Source organism: Calonectris borealis, chromosome 3, assembly GCF_964195595.1.
Source record: "Calonectris borealis chromosome 3, bCalBor7.hap1.2, whole genome shotgun sequence".
Classification (NCBI taxonomy): domain Eukaryota; kingdom Metazoa; phylum Chordata; class Aves; order Procellariiformes; family Procellariidae; genus Calonectris; species Calonectris borealis.
In genome coordinates this window covers 68,470,998-68,491,350 of record NC_134314.1, presented here as the reverse complement: position 1 = coordinate 68,491,350, position 20,353 = coordinate 68,470,998, and the positions used below count along the sequence as shown (strand labels likewise).

At 43.8% G+C, this 20,353-nt stretch overlaps 1 protein-coding gene across 3 annotated transcripts in view; it reads right to left on the bottom strand.

Annotated features, from left to right (window-relative positions):
* Positions 1-20,353, bottom strand: part of PHACTR2 (phosphatase and actin regulator 2) — a 144,972-nt gene that overhangs the window by 105,253 nt on the left and 19,366 nt on the right. The window contains exon 1 of one of the 3 annotated variants that reach the window (XM_075146021.1): positions 7,472-7,640. The exons of the other annotated variants lie outside the window; for them this stretch is intronic. Coding sequence (XP_075002122.1) covers positions 7,472-7,484 — 13 coding nt within the window. The 5' untranslated portion in view covers positions 7,485-7,640. Of the gene's footprint in view, positions 1-7,471; positions 7,641-20,353 lie in introns of those variants that run through there. 3 annotated transcript variants of the gene reach the window in all.

The window sequence follows — 20,353 nt, the reverse complement described above, 5'->3', positions numbered from 1 at the left end:
GTGTTATGAGAGCTGTCATAATTTGTCAGTTTAATATCTTTGTCATTTGCATTTCTTTTTAAAATGCCAAAAGCAATTAAGCCTTATCCCAACCACTAGAAGTTGCCAAATTTCACTTGAAATTAAAACAGAATAATGCGTCATGTTAGTTATTTTAATAATATTAAACAACAAAAACAGAAACAGAAAAGAGAAGAAAAGGAGGCTTACATAACAACTGCGGCTACAAACAAAGAGCTAAAATATATAGGCTGTTTTTGTGATATACACACACACACACACAAACTCCCCAGGCTTCCTACATTAACAAACCATTTCCCTTGACAGTGAGGCCATAGCAAAGCCTATGGTCAAAGTGTCAATGAGCAGCTCCCAGCAACATGCATCTTCTGCTGGTTTGAGATCGCCTATTTTCGGTTCATCTCTCCACAGGGTTTCCATGCAAGCCTCCATAACGAAATACCCCTTGCTTTTTGGACCGACGCAAGTCCCAGTGAGAAAGACAGAAGGGACTTGTGAATCAGCAGGAGCTGGAGCTAGGACGAATCGATCACAACTTTGCTTCCTGTGGAAATAGCAGCTGCTGTCATATTTGTCTTGGAATTACATTGTGCAAAGCTTCTCCTAGCAATGGTCAAGCCATGGATGAAGAGATTGTTTCTGAGATTGTCTCCCACTGTGCCTACCTCTCTATACAGACATAGAATTGTTTTTATCATTATGAAATAGCCTATTGCTATTCAGAAATACATTTAAAGGGATTTTAGCATACAATAAGTAAGTTGTGAAATACGCAAACACAGTAATTTTTGATTGTTAACGTTACAGGAATGGTGGTGCTGAGCAAACTAAGATTAAGCAAATATTTGGCCCTGGCCAGTTTAGCTTCTCCTGGGCCTTTTGCTTTATTTGAAAATTGGATGTGATCAGGGACCTAACTCTGCACTCAAGTCCATTGTTTGAGCTGTGTGTTCCCAGCAACTCAGATACCCTTGACTCAGTTTGGGTCAAGTTTCTTTCCTCTGGGAGGGAAGCAGCTAACCATAAACATCATCCCTACTTCTGTTCCCTGCGAGAAGTCCTACTGCTGGTACCACTGCCCCCACAGGGTCCTTGGAGAGGATGCTTTTATACTGGTATCAGCACAAACCATGTTGGCTTCTGCAGTATCTGCTTCTCGGTATCTGCAGAAAAGGTGGCAGTTTTATTCAAATGAATAGGGCTACTTCTTTATTCTGGCATCTCCAACAGCAAATGGGACATCCCTTCTAGACTGAGCTGCACCCAGAGCCAAGCACACATGGCTCCTGGGGTGTGGGATAACAAATCCAGGTGACCCATCTCCTCCGACACCCTGCCTCTCCACAGGGCACCAGTGGGGGCTGCTCGCTTTGGCCCTGGGACCCCCCCATGCTCACCCAGGGGCTGCCGGGCCCCACCTGCCAGAAGGGGCTATTAGAGAGCAACTCAACTGCTTTACTGAGGATTTACCTGCCTGCCAGGAGAAGGTTGCTAGGTATTCTTACAGTCCTAAGCTACTTATATTTTCCAATTATACTTCAGGAAGAAGTCTCATAAACATTTTATGTGAAAACATAAAAAATGGTTAAATAGTGAGACAGAGGAAAAAAAAAGACGTTTTGGTAAAATTCCATCCAGTCTACTTTTAGAGCCCAAAGCAATACCCCTGCAAGTCACCCCATAATAAGCATCAAATTTCTTAAAAGACTCACAGTTAGAGACAATGAACGATGATTAAACAGCAGCAGACTAGATCCTTATTATCAGCCACCTGCTCTTTGGTAATAAAATCTTGCTTTCCCCCTAGCAGATCACTTCCACCCCCCTCAGTTTGGGGTGTTTGAAGCCCCCGGAGCGCAGGCTGCTTTTCTCGGAGCAATTTGCACCGGTGCCTCTCTTAATACAACCTTTCTTCCTCCGGACGCTCCCTCATGCTGTCGAAATGGTTGGCTCCTGCAGCTATGGTCTGGTCCTTGCTAGAAGCGTATGGGGAAGCGATACCTGTCAGATTTGGATTTCTACCTCCAGACACAATACTTGCTTCTTCACCATAGGTGGCAGTGATGATTCAGAGCACAGAACAGGGGTCGGAGGGCAGTTTGCCAAAAAACCCACACAACCGGCAGATGTAAATATAAGGCATGAACTCGGCACCTGGTGGTCTGATGCTTGTTAGCTTTTATCAGAACACAAAATCAGAACTTGTTAGAAAATAAATCTGTATTATACCGTCTCTCCAAACCAGCCAGAGTTCATGGTGCTTCATAAGAAGTACTGTAGCAACTGGAATAGTTGCTTAAAATATCATGAGTGTGTGTCAACACAGTGCAACCACAACTTCTAGCTAAAAAGAACCATTTGAAGTAGGGTGGGTGGACCATCACTGCATTAGAAGATGCACCATTGTTTTAGTCCTATATGGTATTTCGTTACTTCTAGTGCAAGCTCCTATAGAGCCATTCCAGGCTACGTGTTTACAGACTTGAAAATAACACTGCAAGCAGCAGCATCTCAAGGAAGTTTAATCCTCACAGAAATGTTTCCAAGATCATGGCTTTATAAGCACACTGTTCCAGCTTCTGGGTAAAGGGGCATAAGCCATGAGTATTATTCTAAAATTACAACAAGAAGAAATTCAACTTTCTATCAGACAATGACCTGTGACACGCTATAGCGTCTGCTTCAACTGAGGCCATGAGTGCAAATAGGAGACAAATAAAGATACACAATGTAGTATAAAAGAGTTGATTATTGCTTTGTATTTTACTGCCCATGTGCAAACCATTTTGTGATCTATAGAACATGGCATATGAACCCAATAAAAGTCAACATGGCATCACTGATAGACACATTTTGCAAGGACAATGAGTGAACTTATGCATAAGAGTGAGGGGGAGAAAAAGGAGAGGCTGTTGGCCTGTCCAAAAGGATCTTCCCACTGTTGGGGAGAACAAGAGAAGGAAAAATCCCAAAGGCTGACAAACCCGCAGTTACACTGTCACTGTCTCCATTGCAAGTGGTTTTGTTTCAATAGGTTTTCAAATTGATAGGGACTATTCAGCCAAGCTTAAGCCTTAGATGGCCAAAGGACTTAGATGGCCAGAGCCCTTTATGGGCAACAAGTGAACCTTACAGCACACTGAGATTGTTATCTAGCCTAATTCTGCACACAGATCAGCTGGGCCACATTAGAGGTTTTTGAACACCGTGAGTTGATGAGAAAACCAGGATCACAATCTGAAGCCCACCTGCCAGCTTGCTCTTCCAATTACCTGAATGTTTTTCTCCCCTATGTTTTAAAAAGATGCACCCTGTTTGCCTTGAATTCAGGTAAGAGACTACGAAGTATCTGTAAGGTCAAATCCTTAACCAGCCTTGAATCCCAGCAGTCTTATTTGTAAAGGATGCTAAATAAGTCCTATTGACTTACTGAAAGACAAAAAATGACTGGTTACTTCAAACGCAAGGGAATTACAGTCAGCAAACAGCTTCCTATGTCTCTTACCCTTCCTGTCACACGTGATATCACGCAGAAGGCGGCTAAATTGACACTTGCTATTCCCCCTGTCCAACAACTTTTCAGGCCTCAGGTTAAATAGTCTTCTATGGAAAGCTCTAAGTTTCACTACTGGTCAAATATGAAGTTCGATGTGCTACTGGATATGCCTCAGAGATAGGATATTCAATGCGCGAGACCTCCAGTCCCTTTAAAACAGATTATTTACTGGAAGGCATAGCCGGCAGCCACAGTCATAGAGCCTACATAATTCAGGGTAACAATTAACCACAGCTAGCTCATTACTGCTAAAATAATATTCCAAGTGCAAAGAAGTCAAATAAATCCCCAAGAAACATGAAACAAGGCCTCCCGTTTTTGTTCAATACTAGTATGGTATGTACGACATGGCACCTTGCTATGGTGCCATTCACCCTGATGAGATCCCTCCCCCCAGCTTGTGGCACCTCTCATCGGCACGCTCCTCAGGTATGAATGAGTGTGTGAGACTTGCCCAGTTTATGGTGAGACGCCTGCCCGGGCAGGACAGGGCTGACGAGGAGCTCTGGGGGAAGCGGTGATGCTGATCTCACTCCTTCTTACAGGAAATCCCCCCCAAAAAGCATCACTTGGGAACACGTCTGTTTCCGCAGCTTCTCTCTTCCTGCTACTGCAAGTTTCTCGCTACTTTTATATTCGCTTTCTTTCCCATGAGTTATTTCCAGCCCTTCCTTGTTTTTTTAAAGCCAGTTTTATTACATCATTGCTGTCGCCAGGCTTGATGTGTCTGGCCCGAAGCAGACATGTGCAGCAAAGCCGGAGACCAGGAGCTGCAGTGGAGGCAGGCAGGGGGCTGCTGGCTGCCCTCCCCTGCCCGTAGCAGCAGGCAGTCTTGCGGCTGAATACCTGCAGCCATCCCACCAGAAACAGCTGATGCCAAAATTGGCAAAAAAAATACAGCTAGAACTGTCCTGATGTGCCATACACAGATGGATGAATATTTTATTGTTATTCCAGGAAAGGCTTTTAAAAGAACACACAAGACAACGATTATGCAGAGCTGTCTCAGTACACAGATTAAAAATATAAGCAATCTAACATTTAAAGGAAAGGACTTTTTAAATGAAAACACTGTTTCTTAAAACCACAGAATCGCACGGACCAAAACAGCTAAACGGTGCACACAGATGACCTATTAGCAACACTGATCTTTTTAAATAACAGTTTTGGCCAGAACATTATTTTAATGATGGCATAGAAGGTGAGTGATGAATTACAGAGATATTTCTGTTATGCAGAGCAGAAGATGGAGTTTTGCCCAACAATTATCCATGGTCTGACTTTGAAAGTCTCTTTGGCAATGTGATGAATTTAATAACAAAGGCCTGATTCACTGACACTGATAACCAAATGGTTATTTCTAACACTCGGTGGCTGAAACTCACAGCTGTGCTAATATTTTGTATTGCCAGAAATAGCATCTCTTTAGGAAGAATTCAGGCAGGTATCCAGTTTGTATGCATTAGCATGTTTGCATTTCAGTTGGTGAACTGCTGAAGAACAAATTAATTAGGCAGTTGGTTGTATGGTTGCAAATACCCTGCTCCTTTGTGTTCGATCTCTTAAGTGCCCAGATTACACCGCGTGAGTTTTCAAAGGTGTGCTCGCATCCCTGTAGAAGTCAGAGGGCACGGGCCAGATCTACAGAGGTATTCAACTGCACAGTCCCCACGTTGGCACCCAACTCCATGTGCTTGCAATTAAGGATCAAGAGCCCTAAAAATACCTCTGCACACCCAGCCGCATTTACCCAGTTCCCTGTAGACTTTCTGGAAACGGACGTATTCCCTACACCGCTCGAAGCGTGGAAGCAGCTGGACTCTTGGAAGAGCTGCCTGGAGAAGGGAGCGTGCCCATGCCACGTGTGGGGCTGAAGCTCGCTGGGGCTTTGGCCAGGCTGACCGCAGGCAGCGAGAAGCTCGCTGGTAACCACGGTGGAAGCTGGAGCATGGCCTTACCCTCTGCCGTGACGTCCTCATTAAGGCTTAATTCCATTTGTTGTTAGGTTGGTTTGGGGTTGTTTTTTTCCCCAACTAGTTTTTAACTCTCGTTCCAAAAGGATTATTTTAACTAATTTCAACTGTATATATATTGTTTTCTAGAAAATGCAAAGTATCGGTCGCTGTTTCTGCATGAAAATAAAAAAAAAATCTGGAGTTATTCAGCAAACTGGTGTTATAAGAGGCTTGGAGAGTAGTTGGTAGAGTTGTGCAGAGAGCAAAGCCCTACTTATTTTAATTTCCAAATTTTGCAGATAGCAGTCAAACTGGAATCTTCCTAAGGCAAAAAATTATATACACACAGAGGAAAATCTGTTTCTATGGTTTTCAGATACTAGCTTCCCTCTTCACCCCGCCAAAACTGGCCTTTAAAATAAACGTAACTCATTCCAGAAGAGATTCTTGTAGCTGGATTAAAGTGATAGCTCTGTCAAGACTTCAATAGCATTAGTTGTTGATGCTGGAGAGTTTAAAAACCTGGAGGAATTAGCAGCTCTGCCTGCCAGTGTACCTCTTGCCCACAGGCGTTCTGTGCTGGAGAACAGGAATCCTTCGCCTCCGACCAGAAAATTCTGCCTCGTCATGGAATATCGAACACATGTCATTATCATTTATTATGTTAAGGCTTCTTAAAAGCTGGCCAAAGTACCAAGTGCAAAGAGTATTCCTAATCTTACTTATTTCACAAAAATGAACATTATACTAGGACCATGTCAGTTTTTAAGTTCATAGGTACTGGCAATGTAATTTTCCATATTGCCAGCTTTTTAATTTCTGGGAAAACGCCTTTTTTTTTTTTTCCTTGGAATTTATAGAACTAAAAGCAGCAAGACCCTTTAATCTGTTTGTCGCAGAAGCTGATAACAATACACTTGAGATGAGATTGACCTGGACAGCTTAGCGGACATAAGCAAGAGTTTTGCTATTATTATTAAAACAACAAAAAAACCCCACCACCCACAAAAACAAGTTACACATGTAGTATCACCTCTGAAATCTACTGTAGAATAATTTTTTCACACACTGTGCAGGTGATCATCACTTTTAAGGTCACCATTAGACAAATCTGATGATTTGAGCAGGTTTCATAGGGCACTGAAGCTACTGCAGAGTCTGTGTCCTAGTATGTATTGTACCAATACCAATAAATCAGTGAGACACTGATGTGTTCAAGTTTTACAGCAGTCAAAGCAGCATGCAAAATATCCATCCCAAAGAGCTCGCTTTTTGCTCTGCTTAGTGCTACAAGGTAATGCAAAAGGGAAATGCAAATAATGCATTTCATCACAGATGCAATGTTGGTATTGTGTGCGCCTCCTTAGAAACCGAGAATTGCATTATTTGGCATGAAAATGCATGATCTAAAGTTGGAACATCAAAGAAAACAATAAAAAGTGCAAATATAGTCAATATTTTATGTACTAAATGTAAAAGAGAGCAAGGCATTACACGGAGAAAATAGAAACAGCTTGAAATAAGACGTACGAGAGATGCATTATCCACTTTTTGTTAGCTTTATGAGTTACTTATCCACACCTATTGCAATCTGTGAGAGGTATTTTCCTACTGAAGTATATGCATTTTTCCCTTCCTGCCACATTTCCTGCATATAGCTTCCGAAATAACACTGAAAACCTTAAAAAGGCAGATCCTACATTACAGTTTAGGTTCACATTTCCAGGAAACATAGACTTAAAACAGAAAAAACAGACTGTTAAAGGGTTAACAACTTAAGTGTGTCACATTTTACACATAGAAATTTGCTTTAGTAAAGGACACTGAAAAGGAAGAAGCCATAAAGGCTAAAGAAACACATCTCCTGCAGCAAGTGAGACAGGATACAAACAAACCCCGTAGCTCCACTAAGAATGAAGATCTGTTTTATTTCACTTACCAGCATTATCCATCTTCCCCCCTCGGTATTCAAAAAGCAGAGTTCCCCAGAAAAGCAGCCGGTACGGTCTCAGGCTCACTCTCGCTAATGAAGCTGGCTGCCCTTCTCCTGGTTATTAGACCTTGCTGGCAGTCAGAGCATACTTCATGCACTGACTGCAGTAGACATCACCAGGAAATTTATATCTCCAAGGATGACAAACAGCCATTAGCTCCATTATAGGCTGATTAAGATTGTGCGAGCCTATCAAGTAGATACTTAAATCCCCCAGGGTTTTACCTCTTCGGGGAGAAAACAAAAGAACTCCAAGCCTATAATATAGAATATACGTTTCTGAAAAGTAAAAGTAACGCTAATGACGAAAGGTTTAATGGGTAGGAAGGCAAAACTTTAAATAAAAAAGGGATATATTACAGAGCAAAGGGCTGTGATTTGTCAGTGACGCAACAGCAAAAGTTTTAAAGAGAAAAAAAAGGGGGAGGAATCTATGGCTGAGAAAGTGTTAGGTTAGATTACAATTTGCAGCCATTAGCTTTGGCTGTGCTTTAAATCCTACAAGTTCTGCACCTGATGTTCCCTATGGTTTGTGAGAAACACAGTAGATGTGCTTATCTGCAAATGCATGTCAATATATTAATTGCCTGGAGACATTCATTATTATACTGTTTATAGCTGAATGTAAGGAAAGGGTGAAAAGTAACTACAGGGCTTTACTTCTTTTACTTCTTTACACTGGATGCTGGAGGGATTAGACGCAAATCTGAATGACATATGCTGAGATGAACAGCTATTACTTCTAAATTTTCCATACCACCTGAGTCTCTGAGCACAGGCTTTTCCCCCATAGAAGTAAACAAACAAACAAAGCCAGTATAGACTCCTAAACATTTCCCTTCCCTACGCTTCTAGACTTTCCTCCTTACAAATGAAAAAATACCTTATTTTCAATCTCTCCGCTGGCAGCAGAAGGTGAACAGCAGCAGTACATGGAGGGTACCAGGAAATTTGGGTTCCATCCCCCGTTTTGGTACTGATTTGCTGTGTAACCCTAAGCAAGGGGTTTGGGTTTTTTTGTGCCACAGTGTTCGGCCAGTGGTGAAAGGGAGACCATTACACACACTGCCTTTGGTGAAAGTGAACGTCACAAAGTACTGACGCTACATAAATGCCACACAGTATCTTCTCAATATTTTTTCCCCTCTTTTAAATAATTCAATCAGCTACTCCAATCCTCTTTATTGCAATGGAAAAGAAACACAGATTATTGTGTCTGTATTATATTGACGTGAACCCCCCCTCAGTCTCACAGCATCACGAGCAACAAAATACATTTTCCATTCACCACCCCTTCACTGCCCCTTTGATCTTACTTGTCCTTTTTAAATGTTAAATAAAAAGACAGTTGCAGCACTGATCTATTTACACTGACTAAGAAGTGGAAAGAATCAATGGCTGAGAGCTAAAGTCATCAGCAAGAATGGAGAATATCTAGGGCATACTGGATATATTCTGTATTTCCAGAAAGGAAGCGCTTGGAGGGCTAAGGAGAGACTAAAGATTAGAAATCTGTCACACTTCATATTAAGCTTCTATTTATAAGTGGCTTATAAAGAGCTTATAAAAAATAGAACTTATCATAGCATGTTGCGTTAGTACATGTCACAGATAGCTACAACTACACCAATACAAACGGTTAAAAATGATCAATAAGGAGCTTATTCATCTGCTAGATTCTGTATCTGTTAATGACAATTGATTAATGTGCCAATTTAGGTAATTGGTTAATGAGCATCTGATGAAACCTAGTTGCATAGGAGCACTAAACTGGAGGCCGTGAGATGGCCATCTGATAGATGCAACCAGTTTTCTCTAACTCCTCTGTGGGAGGTAGCTGCCTGGAGAGTGCTGGATTCCTGGAGAAAAGGAGAGAACGCGAGGACTCTTGGTGGGTCGTCAAAGCCAAAGAGGTCCTGGAGAGAGCTGGGGGATGTACTGCAGCACCAGCAGACTGCTCGGGAGAGAAGAGCAGAGGATGGTGCCTTTGTGCCAGGATGCTATTGCTTAACTAAGGAGCCAACCAAGGGAAAAGCAAGCTGCCTGCGTAAAAGGAAGAGATTGCCTGGTTTGGAGATGGGACTCTGCAGAGCTGCAAAACCTACCGGTGTCTGACCGAGCCCAAACAACACCGAGGGATGGTGACAAAACCACCGCAGGGCAGAACGCGGTGGTTAAATCCCAGCAAATAAGCAAATGTCTTGTGCTGATTAAAGCTAAGAGAGATTGGTTTTGAATCCAGTCTGTTTGCTTTGAGTTTCACGTGGGCTGGGAAAGGGGAGCTATGTACTTGAGCAGCCATCAGACAATGGTGCAGCTATAGGAAACCAGTACAGACTCTTGTGGCTGGGGATACAGGTGGGCAGCAGAACAGCTTGTGCCAAAGAGCCCAAGAGCCCAGGATGCAAAGCTGCACCTACTTGAACCTCAGGGCAATGAAGAGCTCCAGATGGTGACTATTTCTATGTGGCAGGCAGGTCCCAGTGTACGTACTGTGGCTGAACCCCATCTGCAGGGCAGATGGGCTTCACGGTGTCCTTTAGGGTGCTGTCCCTCACCCAGGCAGATGAGAAGACCTACGGGAGCATAGCACAGCTCCCATCCTGCCCACATGCACAAGTTTCCTTCCAAAGAAGCTCTTAGTAGTAACAGTAGAAGATAGTAATGTGTACCGAGGTCCCATCCTAGCATGCAATTCCGATATAGTCACAGCTTACGGTCAGCTGAGGATCAGGATTGTAAGGTGCTAACTAGAGTATGTGAAGTACCAATTACAACAGCTTGATAAGCAGAGTTTGGGTGCTTCATCAGGGCTGTGACAGGTAACCATTTATTAACTCTTGAAAGCTAACTATAAATGGAAACTTAATATGATATATGACCTAAATCTCTTCCATTTGAACAGAAAATATCTCAACAGGAACCTTCCAAAAAAAGAAAACTTTACAAAATACATGACTTATTTTTTTCTTGTAGGTAATCAGATTATTGCATAGAAATTAACAAACGTGTACGATCAGACACCATTGTTATAGGGTTAAAGCAATGTCTCCCTGACTACACATGGGCAAAAGGAAGATATAGATATTAGGTAGGGTTGAACAGTTGGCTGCAATTGTTATTTAAAAGCTAAATAAGCATATATTCCAGGCATAAACTTATTTAATTTGTGAGTACAGAGCAACCCCATCACAACCCATAATTGCATGACACCAAAGTACCTCAGTCTGTTTAAGGGCAATTTTGTGTAAGGATTGAGAAGATCAGGTCTGCACAGGTCCAAAGCTCTCTGTTCCCCTTCCCAAAATCTCATACTTCATCAACCTGTATCCCAGTTTTCTTCAGCTATGAGGTGGTCTTGGCTCACAGTTCATTTCAGTCATAGGCACTTAAAACCTGGGTTCAATTCCCTGTTCAGCCACAGACTTCCTGAACGATTTTGTGCAAGCTCCTCCAACATCTGACCTCCTACAGGAACGGCTTGTACCATGCGCACTCCCCACACCTCAGCTGGGTGAGGATAAACACACTGGAGATTGTGCGAGACCCCGGTGGTACAGCGTTAAGAGCTGATGAAGCAGCTAACTCAGATAATCAGTGCCACCTCCTAGAGAAGAAAGCATTTTGAAGTACATTAGAAGCACCGCTAATGACACAGAACCCTAATGATCCCGTTCTTCAATGTACCTGATGTACACAGCCTGCTGCAGTAATGACATTTCACTCCCGGGAAAATCGATGAGGATTCACAGAGGCACAGCAATCTGCCCAGGTAAGAAGCAAATAGAGAAAGCAGGATAAACAGAGACCTCAGTGCCCAACCATCAAAACCACTTTGAGTTGACAAACCCACAGAATCAATGCACAGCTTCAGCTGTGGTGTTTCCAATCACGACAAAGATGCCTAAGAACACATTTAGAAAATGTGAAATCTGGCTCGGCTCACTGCAGATTTGTCACTGCGAAGATCTGACTCTGTAAGATGCCATTTCGGGCAAAATGTTTCACTTCCCTTTCACTGTGTCTGTTTCTTCCCACACAGAAACCATCACGCAGGTGTCTCTGGGAGAAGCTGTACTTGTTTTTAGCTGCTGTGGGTTTGTATAGTCAACGCCAACACTCTAAATATACAGCTTCATGCAATTCTTCTAAGTATCCACCAAGTCCCAGGGCAACGACCGGGCTGAGTACAAGGGATCTGTGGCCCTCCAAAAGATGTCTCCTTCTGTGAAGTACACTCCTCTCCACCAGTGGTGGGATGGTTTCACAGGGAGGGAGGGAAGGACACTTGGAAGGCATGGGAATGGCAGCAAAAGGTCTGGGCTCTGCTACAGACAAATCCTGATTTTTCAGTCAGTCATGAAGATTGCCACTTACTGCAGAAGAATGCACCAAAATCCTTGATTAGTAACGTCTCTATAAATACGAAGTTGTTAGATGCACATTCTTCAGGCTTTAGGTATATGAAAACCATCCCTCCTCTGGCACGTTCTTGAAATTTGCTAGGCAAAAGAGAAAGCCTTTTGAGAAAGTCCTAAACCGTATACATGGTTCCCCTGGGTTAGGGCTGAGGGTTCAGCATATGGTAGAACTGACCTCTAGCAGAAGCCTTCCCTAAGCCTCAGCACTTCCCAGCATCACCAGGAGAAGGTTTTGCCAAACGCCTTTTCCCCACCTCACAGAGGCAGAAGAGTTTGAGAGCAGGACAGTAACAAGGATGCTCTTTGGCTGGGAAGAAGCTACGGTTCAATCTGGAAATGTTGTTAATATACCTCTATAAGTGCAGAGGATGCTTTATTTTGCTGAGCAAACAACAGAAGCCTTTTGTTCCCTACGAAGACTCTATCCTTGAACAGCCCAGCCAAACGCAGAGGTTCCGACTCTTGCCGAAAGCTGCAAGAGGCGAAGCAACACCAGTGAAGTCAACAGATTTAAACTGGTAGAAAACAAGAAGAGAGTGGGATCCAGACAGCAACGTGTGGTCGTTGTAGGTGGGGAGTTTCACAGCATGGATGGGTGTTCAGGGGGGGCAGGAAGGGGCTGGGCACGAGTCGAGCATAGTGCAGAGAGTGGCAGGGCCAAGCGAGAGGAGGCACGGAGGCAGCGGGAGGGGAAAGCAGGGACGTGGGGAGAGGTCAAGAAGGGGGTTTCAGTGTATCACGAAGAGGGGTGCTCAGCGGGAGAGAAAAGCAAGGACAAGAAAAACACCTCTAAACGCTCGATTATTTAAGTAAATTCTAACTTGTTTCTGAATCCTTGCTATTAGTAACCACATACCCAGACAGAGGTGTGGCACGTGTTCGGTGTCACTCTTCCCGAGAGAACAGCTATCTGTAATTAACAGGACACTTTTAAACCTCTGGAAAAGCAAACACATGCTTTTGTCCTTTAGTTTTCCCACTGATCTCATTATGGAGTTAGGCAGCTTTGCACATGCCTAACTGCCTACCTAGCCCTGGAAGTCTTTGGAGGACTTCTTGGACTTGGATGTGCTTGAACGATTTACGCCATGCCCTGACATGACCAAAAGTAAATATACATGAAATATCTGCTGGTGCCACCGCAAGCGCAGCTGCACAGCTGGCAATGGGAGCCTCAGAAACAAGACATCTAATGGCTTCAAGCGTTTTTATTACTATTTAAACCAGCTCAGAACTATTGGCAGGCTGGCTGCCTTCAGACTACAATTAAATCTACTCAGAGTCCAGTCGAATTGACATGCTGGTAAAAATGCCGTCAGTCTCAGACTCATCTGTGCTCTCTCCTTTCTCTTAGACAGCCATTACTTCTGTACCACTTCCCCTTCTTCTCTCATCTCTCTCTCACGGGCACACGTATGCACACAAACGGTTAGTCCTCCTTGTTCTTCTCTTACTGGAAGGTAAACTCTCAGTTCCTGTCATGTACCAGACCCGAGTGGGGCTGGAAGAGAGGGAAGGGGTATGGATCCGAAACTGCCACACATCTTCCACTGAACCGTCAAGTATTTGTCCTCAGAAATAAAAGGTGCCCTTCTGTTTGCTTTTTACAATCTCCCAAAATTGGAAATTACTTGAAAAAGCAAATGGCTACTAAAGGGATTAGGGCTATGATGTGGGAAAGTGCAGCAGAGATATTTTCCTTTCTGCCATAGAAAATTGGGTAAGTGTTCTTCTGGGAGAAAGCTACCAGACCTGGACAGCCATTTACAATCCCTGGCATGGGTGTTCATGCATTAATGTACCATATTGCTCACATAAGTGAATTCTGTCAAGCAAACTGAAATAACCTCTCTCCTTTTCTCTTTAAATATCACAAACAAGTGCATTGAAATGAGTTACTATTCCTATGGAAACAGAGATGAGTGCCAACCGAAACCTCATCTCAGAGCATGGCCTTTGCTACCCAGAGTGCCAGGCTAAATCAGGCATATGAAATAGGGCAAATCAGGGCAAAATAAGACTATTGAGTGCAATTGTAAGGTAGCAGGCTGATATAATCCTCAGTATTAACAAGGATAATAACAAGGAATAGAAAATTTGTATCCATATGTACATTGTGAAATAAAGTCCCAGACTAAAAACCCATTTTATGGGCTACAGGTTTCCCGCACCTGGGCTAGACAATTACAAAGCCTGTTTATACAATGTTCTGGCTTTGAAAATCTGTGAACATCTTTGAATGTTCTGAAACCATCATGATATTTGGCTAGATGCTGTATTTGTATTTGAACAGATTTTTCTATAAAGATGCAAAATTGAAGCTCTGGATATAAGGACAGCCAGTTTTGGATCTCCATTTGTCTCTGGCTCAGTCTTACTGTGGCTGGTGCAGCAACACCTCGCTCTCAGTGCTCAACTCAAGGAGGATGGCTAAGACGAGCAAAAATCCTTCAGCCTTCTATTGCAATGTAAAAAGTGAACACACATTTTGAGTCATAAGGGACAAGGCACCAAGTAAAACAAAAAGCCTTTTAGTCTGGCAGAGAAAGTTGCAGTACGAAACAATGATTGAAAACTGAGAACAGGCAGTTTCAAATAAAAACAAATATCTGTTGCAACAGCAAATGTGATTAAGCTACCAAGGCTGTCAGTGGATTTTCTGTCTCTGGAGTCATCGCATCAGGACTGGATGTCTTTATGGATGACAACAGTCAAACGTAAGTTACTGAGCTCAACAAAAGGGTAAATGAGAGTAATTTAAGGGCTTGTATCGCACAAGTCAGACCTAATAACCCTTCCGGCATTAGTGCTATGAATCTATGTAAAAAAGGTCAGTCTTCATTATCCCTGCTGAAATGAAATACCAGACTTTTATCATGCCTTAATGACTGCATATAATAGATTTACAAAACATTTTACCCTGCTCCTTATCTCGGGACCTTATTCGTGACTTCTGCCCACCACTTTTCCTCTTGCGTGTTCTGCAGATGTCTCTCTTGCAATCTTAAGTACAATAAAAAGAGAGGGAATTTAACCTTACTGAGAGGTATAAATGTAGCTCTTCTTCTGTTTTGCCTTAAAATCTGCTAACAGGTAATTCGGTGAAGGAAAACCAAGGGAAGACAATATATCCTGGTCTGAGGATCTGAGGTGACACCCCACTCACGGTGAAGCCAGCAGCAAAACTTCCACTTCAGTGGGGCCAGGACTTCATCTCTGGACATAAAACACGTGGTCAGGCTTATGTTAAGGATAGGGGAGATTCAGTTTGTTTTCAGGAGTACAAGTAAAAAGACATGAAGAAAGACTTAAGCTATGGAATAGAAGAGTGTATTTGAGATATTTATCATCATTTGTCTTAATCCGTCTCTCCCAGCTGAAGTGAAATTTAGACAAGCGAGAGCTAGATAATTATCACTTAAATGTCAAATGCCACCCATAGGAAAATGATCAAATAAATACTGAGAAAGAAAAAGAAGTCTTTCAAAATCTGAAGGCTGATGAACAACCGCTAGTGTGAAGTCATGCGCTGTACATTATGCACTCTACATTTAGCCAGACAAACTTGACTGACTCTTTCGAGGTTAGTGTTTTGTAACTTGATTCATGAGACAGAAATCTGAGCAGACATAAATTAGAAACAACCAGAGGAGACACTTGACAAGATCCGCTACAGAGAGGTATAACTACAGCTTGTTACCTTACTGTCTTTTCCCCTGATGTCCTGCTAGTTATCACATAGATCTTGCTGCTAACCAGTGTTGCTTTTGTACTCCATACTGTGCATTAAAAAAGTAAAATCCATCAGCCAGAAGTTTCCATTAAATAAAGCAGCACTGTTAGGTGCTGCCAGATGTTCTGCAATATTTGGAAAGGAGAATAGCAGGAGAATCTAACTTAAGCAGAGTAAAGGACACTGCTTCAGTGTGTTCTTCCAAATGAGTTTAAAAATATCTATTAATCTATATTTATATATAAATTTAGTCTCTGTATTACTGTACTGGGACTGCATTCTCACTTAACTGCAACTTCTATTCCACGTAGAAGGGATTCACTTTACCCACATATAGTCCCAAGTTATGGTATCCATATGAGCAATTGGTATCTGTACAAGGTCTGATGGAATTACGTCTCATCTCTTCAAGCTCAGGGTTACTATCACTTCAGCCCCTGAGTTTCCATGGAGTTGCAAAGATTGCTTTCCTCCTTCATAGGCAGGAGCTCAAGCTGAATGGGCTGTGTAACAGTGAAGCACGCCCAGCATGCCTAAATGGGTCCATCTATGTCGCGCCAGCACAGACCCCTGAAACAAAACACTCACCTTTTCCCCTATGTCTACCTCACTTGCTGTTTCCTAATTTAAAGTGAGATATTTATGAATGCGAACTTCCTCTGCTTGATCAACCTCCTCAAGGGATCCAGGTAGACTAGAATCACAGCTCCAGATGCTGCCAGTACAAAGTGCCTCATACTTGCACCAAAGGATATTTCTTTTTAATGACTAATAGTCAGAGATTGACTTCACTTCTCAAGTGCAGAAAGTGTGGTGAATTGATTGTCTGTTGGCGTATGTGTAATTTAACTCTCAGTACCCTTGTAAGTCACATGAATGTCTGTGTTCTCTTTGACTTCTGCTAAACTCTTGTCCTTAACTGCTTTAGGTACCACATAGAGGATCACTTTACCTTGTACAGCTTGATCGTAGAATCATAGAATCACAGAATCATAGAATCATTAAGGTTGGAAAAGACCTCCAAGATCATCGAGTCCAACCGTCAACCCAACAATACCATGCCCACTACACCATGTCCCTAAGCGCCTCATCTACACGTCTTTTAAATACTTCCAGGGATGGTGACTCAACCACTTCCCTGGGCAGCCTGTTCCAAGGCCTGACCACTCTTTCAGTAAAGAAATTTCTCCTAATGCCCAATCTAAACCTCCCTTGGTGCAACTTGAGGCCATTTCCTCTCGTCCTATCGCCAGTTACTTGGCAGAAGAGACCAACACCCACCTCGCTACAACCTCCCTTCAGGTAGTTGTAGAGCGCGATGAGGTCTCCCCTCAGCCTCCTCTTCTCCAGGCTAAACAACCCCAGTTCCCTCAGCCGCTCCTCACAAGACTTGTGCTCCAGACCCTTCACCAGCTTCGTTGCCCTTCTCTGGACACGCTCCAGCACCTCCATGTCCTTCTTGTAGTGAGGGGCCCAAAACTGAACACAGGATTCGAGGTGCGGCCTCACCAGTGCCGAGTACAGGGGCACGATCACCTCCCTGCTCCTGCTGGCCACACTAGTTCTGACACAGGCCAGGATGCCGTTGGCCTTCTTGGCCACCTGGGCACACTGCCGGCTCATGTTCAGCCGGCTGTCAACCAGCACCCCCAGGTCCTTTTCCTCTGGGCAGCTTTCCAGCCACTCTTCCCCAAGCCTGTAGCGTGGCCTGGGGTTGTTGTGGCCCAAGTGCAGGACCCGGCACTTGGCCTTGTTGAACCTCATACAGTTGGCCTCGGCCCATCGATCCAGCCTGTCCAGGTCCCTCTGCAGAGCCTTCCTACCCTCCAGCAGATCAACACTCCCGCCCAGCTTGGTGTCGTCTGCAAACTGACTGAGGGAGCACTCGATCCCCTCGTCCAGATCTTTGATAAAGAGATTGAACAGGACCGGCCCCAGTACTGAGCCCTGGGGAACACCGCTCGTGACCGGCCGCCAACTGATTTAACTCTGTTCACCACAACTCTTTGGGCCCGGCCGTCCAGCCAGTTTTTTACCCAGCGAAGAGTGCACCTGTCTAGGCCGTGAGCCGCCAGCCTGTCAAGGAGAATGCCGTGGGAGACAGTGTCAAAGGCTTTACTGAAGTCCAGGTAGACCACATCCACTGCCTTTCCCTCATCCATGAGGCGGGTCACCTGGTCATAGAAGGAGATCAGGCTGGTCAAGCAGGACCTGCCTTCCATGAACCCGTGCTGGCTGGGCCTGATCCCCTGGTTGTCCCGGACATGGCTTGTGAGCCCCCTCAAAACCAACCGCTCCATGATCTTCCCCGGCACCGAGGTCAGGCCGACCGGCCTGTAGTTCCCCAGATCCTCCTTCCGGCCCTTCTTGTAGATGGGCGTCACAGCGGCAGCCTCCAGTCGTCCAGGACCTCCCCAGTTAACCAGGACTGCTGGTAAATGATGGAGAGCGGCTTGGCAAGCTCCTCCGCCAGCTGCCTCGGTACCCTCGGGTGGATCCCATCAGGCCCCATAGACTTGTGAGCGTCCAGGTGGCATAGCAGGTCGTTAACTGCTTCCTCTTGGATTATGGGGGGTTTATCCTGGTCGCCGTCCCTGTCTTCCAGCTCAGGGGGCTGAGTACCCTGAGGATAACTGCTCTGACTATTAAAGATTGAGGCAAAGAAAGCGTTGAGTACCTCAGCCTTATCCTCGTCCTTGGTGGCAACGTTCCCACCCGCATCCAATAAAGGATGGAGATTCTCCTTGGCTCTCCTTTTGTCATTAATATACTTGTAAAAACATTTTTTGTTGTCTCTCACGACAGTGGCCAGGTTGAGTTCTAGCTGGGCTTTTGCCTTTCTAATTTCCCCTCTGCACGACCTAACGAGATCCCTGTACTCTTCTTGAGTTGCCTGCCCCTTCTTCCACAAGTGATAAACTCTCCTTTTTTTCCTGAGGCCCAGCCAGAGCTCCCCGTTCAGCCAGGCCGGTCGCCTTCCCCGCCCGTTCTTCTTACGGCACATGGGGACAGCCCGCTCCTGCGCCTTTAAGACTTCCTTCTTGAAGAACGTCCAGCCTTCCTGGACTCAATGATGATTTTCTAAAACCAGCAACAAAACAGATGTTCAAATGCACCTCAAAGGTAATGAAAGTACAGGTATATTTTAATTCTTATAAAATATCTATTTGCCCTGAAAGAGGCTAGTTATCAGCATTAGTTATTTTTATTGTGATTTGATAACGAATATGTTTGCCACAACTTAACTGCAAAATGTGTGTGACAAACAGAGAGCCGAACTGCTATCAGCAAAGCCCATGAGACAAATTGGCAAGCTGGAGATGTGCCATATGCAGGTGTTGGGAAAATATGCATTAGAGAGAGTTTGCTTGTGCTGAATGAACAGACAAGGTAAATATTTTCCAGCTCAGGATGCAACTGTGTCACCATAGACTGTACTTTCATTAGACCACAGTATAGCAGAAGAAAAATGAAAGCCCAGAGTCCTTTCAAGTAGTAACGCTGATCATTCAGCAGCTGGAACTTTTCATTCAGACTCAAAACTGTAAGAGTGCTCCACTCCAGCACGGAGCCAGAGGGTAAACTACTGTTAATGCAACAGAAAAACTTCCACTGCTGAGAGATGTATTATGATGAACTCAACATGTTATAAATCCGGTTCAAATTGCTTGGATGCTTTGCTCAGAAGCATGCATATCTGGGGAAGAAGGGCAGAAAGACCAGAGAATTTGACTGAGGAGGCAACAATGAAGCCAGGGAAACTCTGGAAAAACATCCCAAGAAAAAACTAAGGACCAAACGCCAGCTGAAAAAGACTGAGCCGCAGGCAATGGACTTACGCCCTCTTGTTTGACTCCCGCTGTCTTCAGGGAAATATTACTTGGTGTACAAACAGATGAAGAAATCAAAGACATTCCTGTTTCTATTCTCAATTTCTCCTCCGAAGTGAAACAGCATATAACATTGCATAAAAGTCCAAAAAGGGGCCAACCAAATACGCATGACAAGTTGGTTTGTGATATTTCTTTCCTTCCTTAGCTATTACCCAAAATACTCTGTTTATTGTAACATGCCTTTCACCTGGGCATCCATTCCCAGGGTGTCATGGGAGGCAGTTTAATCCCTTTTGTGGCAAACAAGTCAGCACTGTTTTCCCGGGGTGGTAATCAGACGTAAAAAGAACTCCAAATCGACGTTTTTATGGCATTGTTCCTTTTCTTTTCCCTTTACAATAGCACCCACTTGCAGTTGCAGTGCCTATTTGGTGTGCAATCTAGGATGCTGTAATTAACTTCTGAACACAGGTCTTTATATTAAAGCATCAACAAAGGTGTAGGAGGGGAAATGATGTATCCTGCTTCATTTATTTCTAAAAATAACAAAATTTCATCAGGAACATGCTGCTTGAATTTGCCCAGAGAGCATATTTAGAAATGCAGGGAAAGCTGCCCTCTTGAGAGCAATATGAAAAAGCTCATTAAAGCTGTTACAAAAGGCGGTTAGGTATTTTAGAGCTATGTTGCCCTTCTCTTTACGTTGCAGGGTGGTGAGAAGTATAAGCTTCTTCACTTCAATGAGGAAGAGAATATTATAGAAGGACCCTGACAAAAATATATTTGAAATATTCTTTTTACCTGCATTATTAAAAGTGTTTGAATTATTAAAATGTAATGA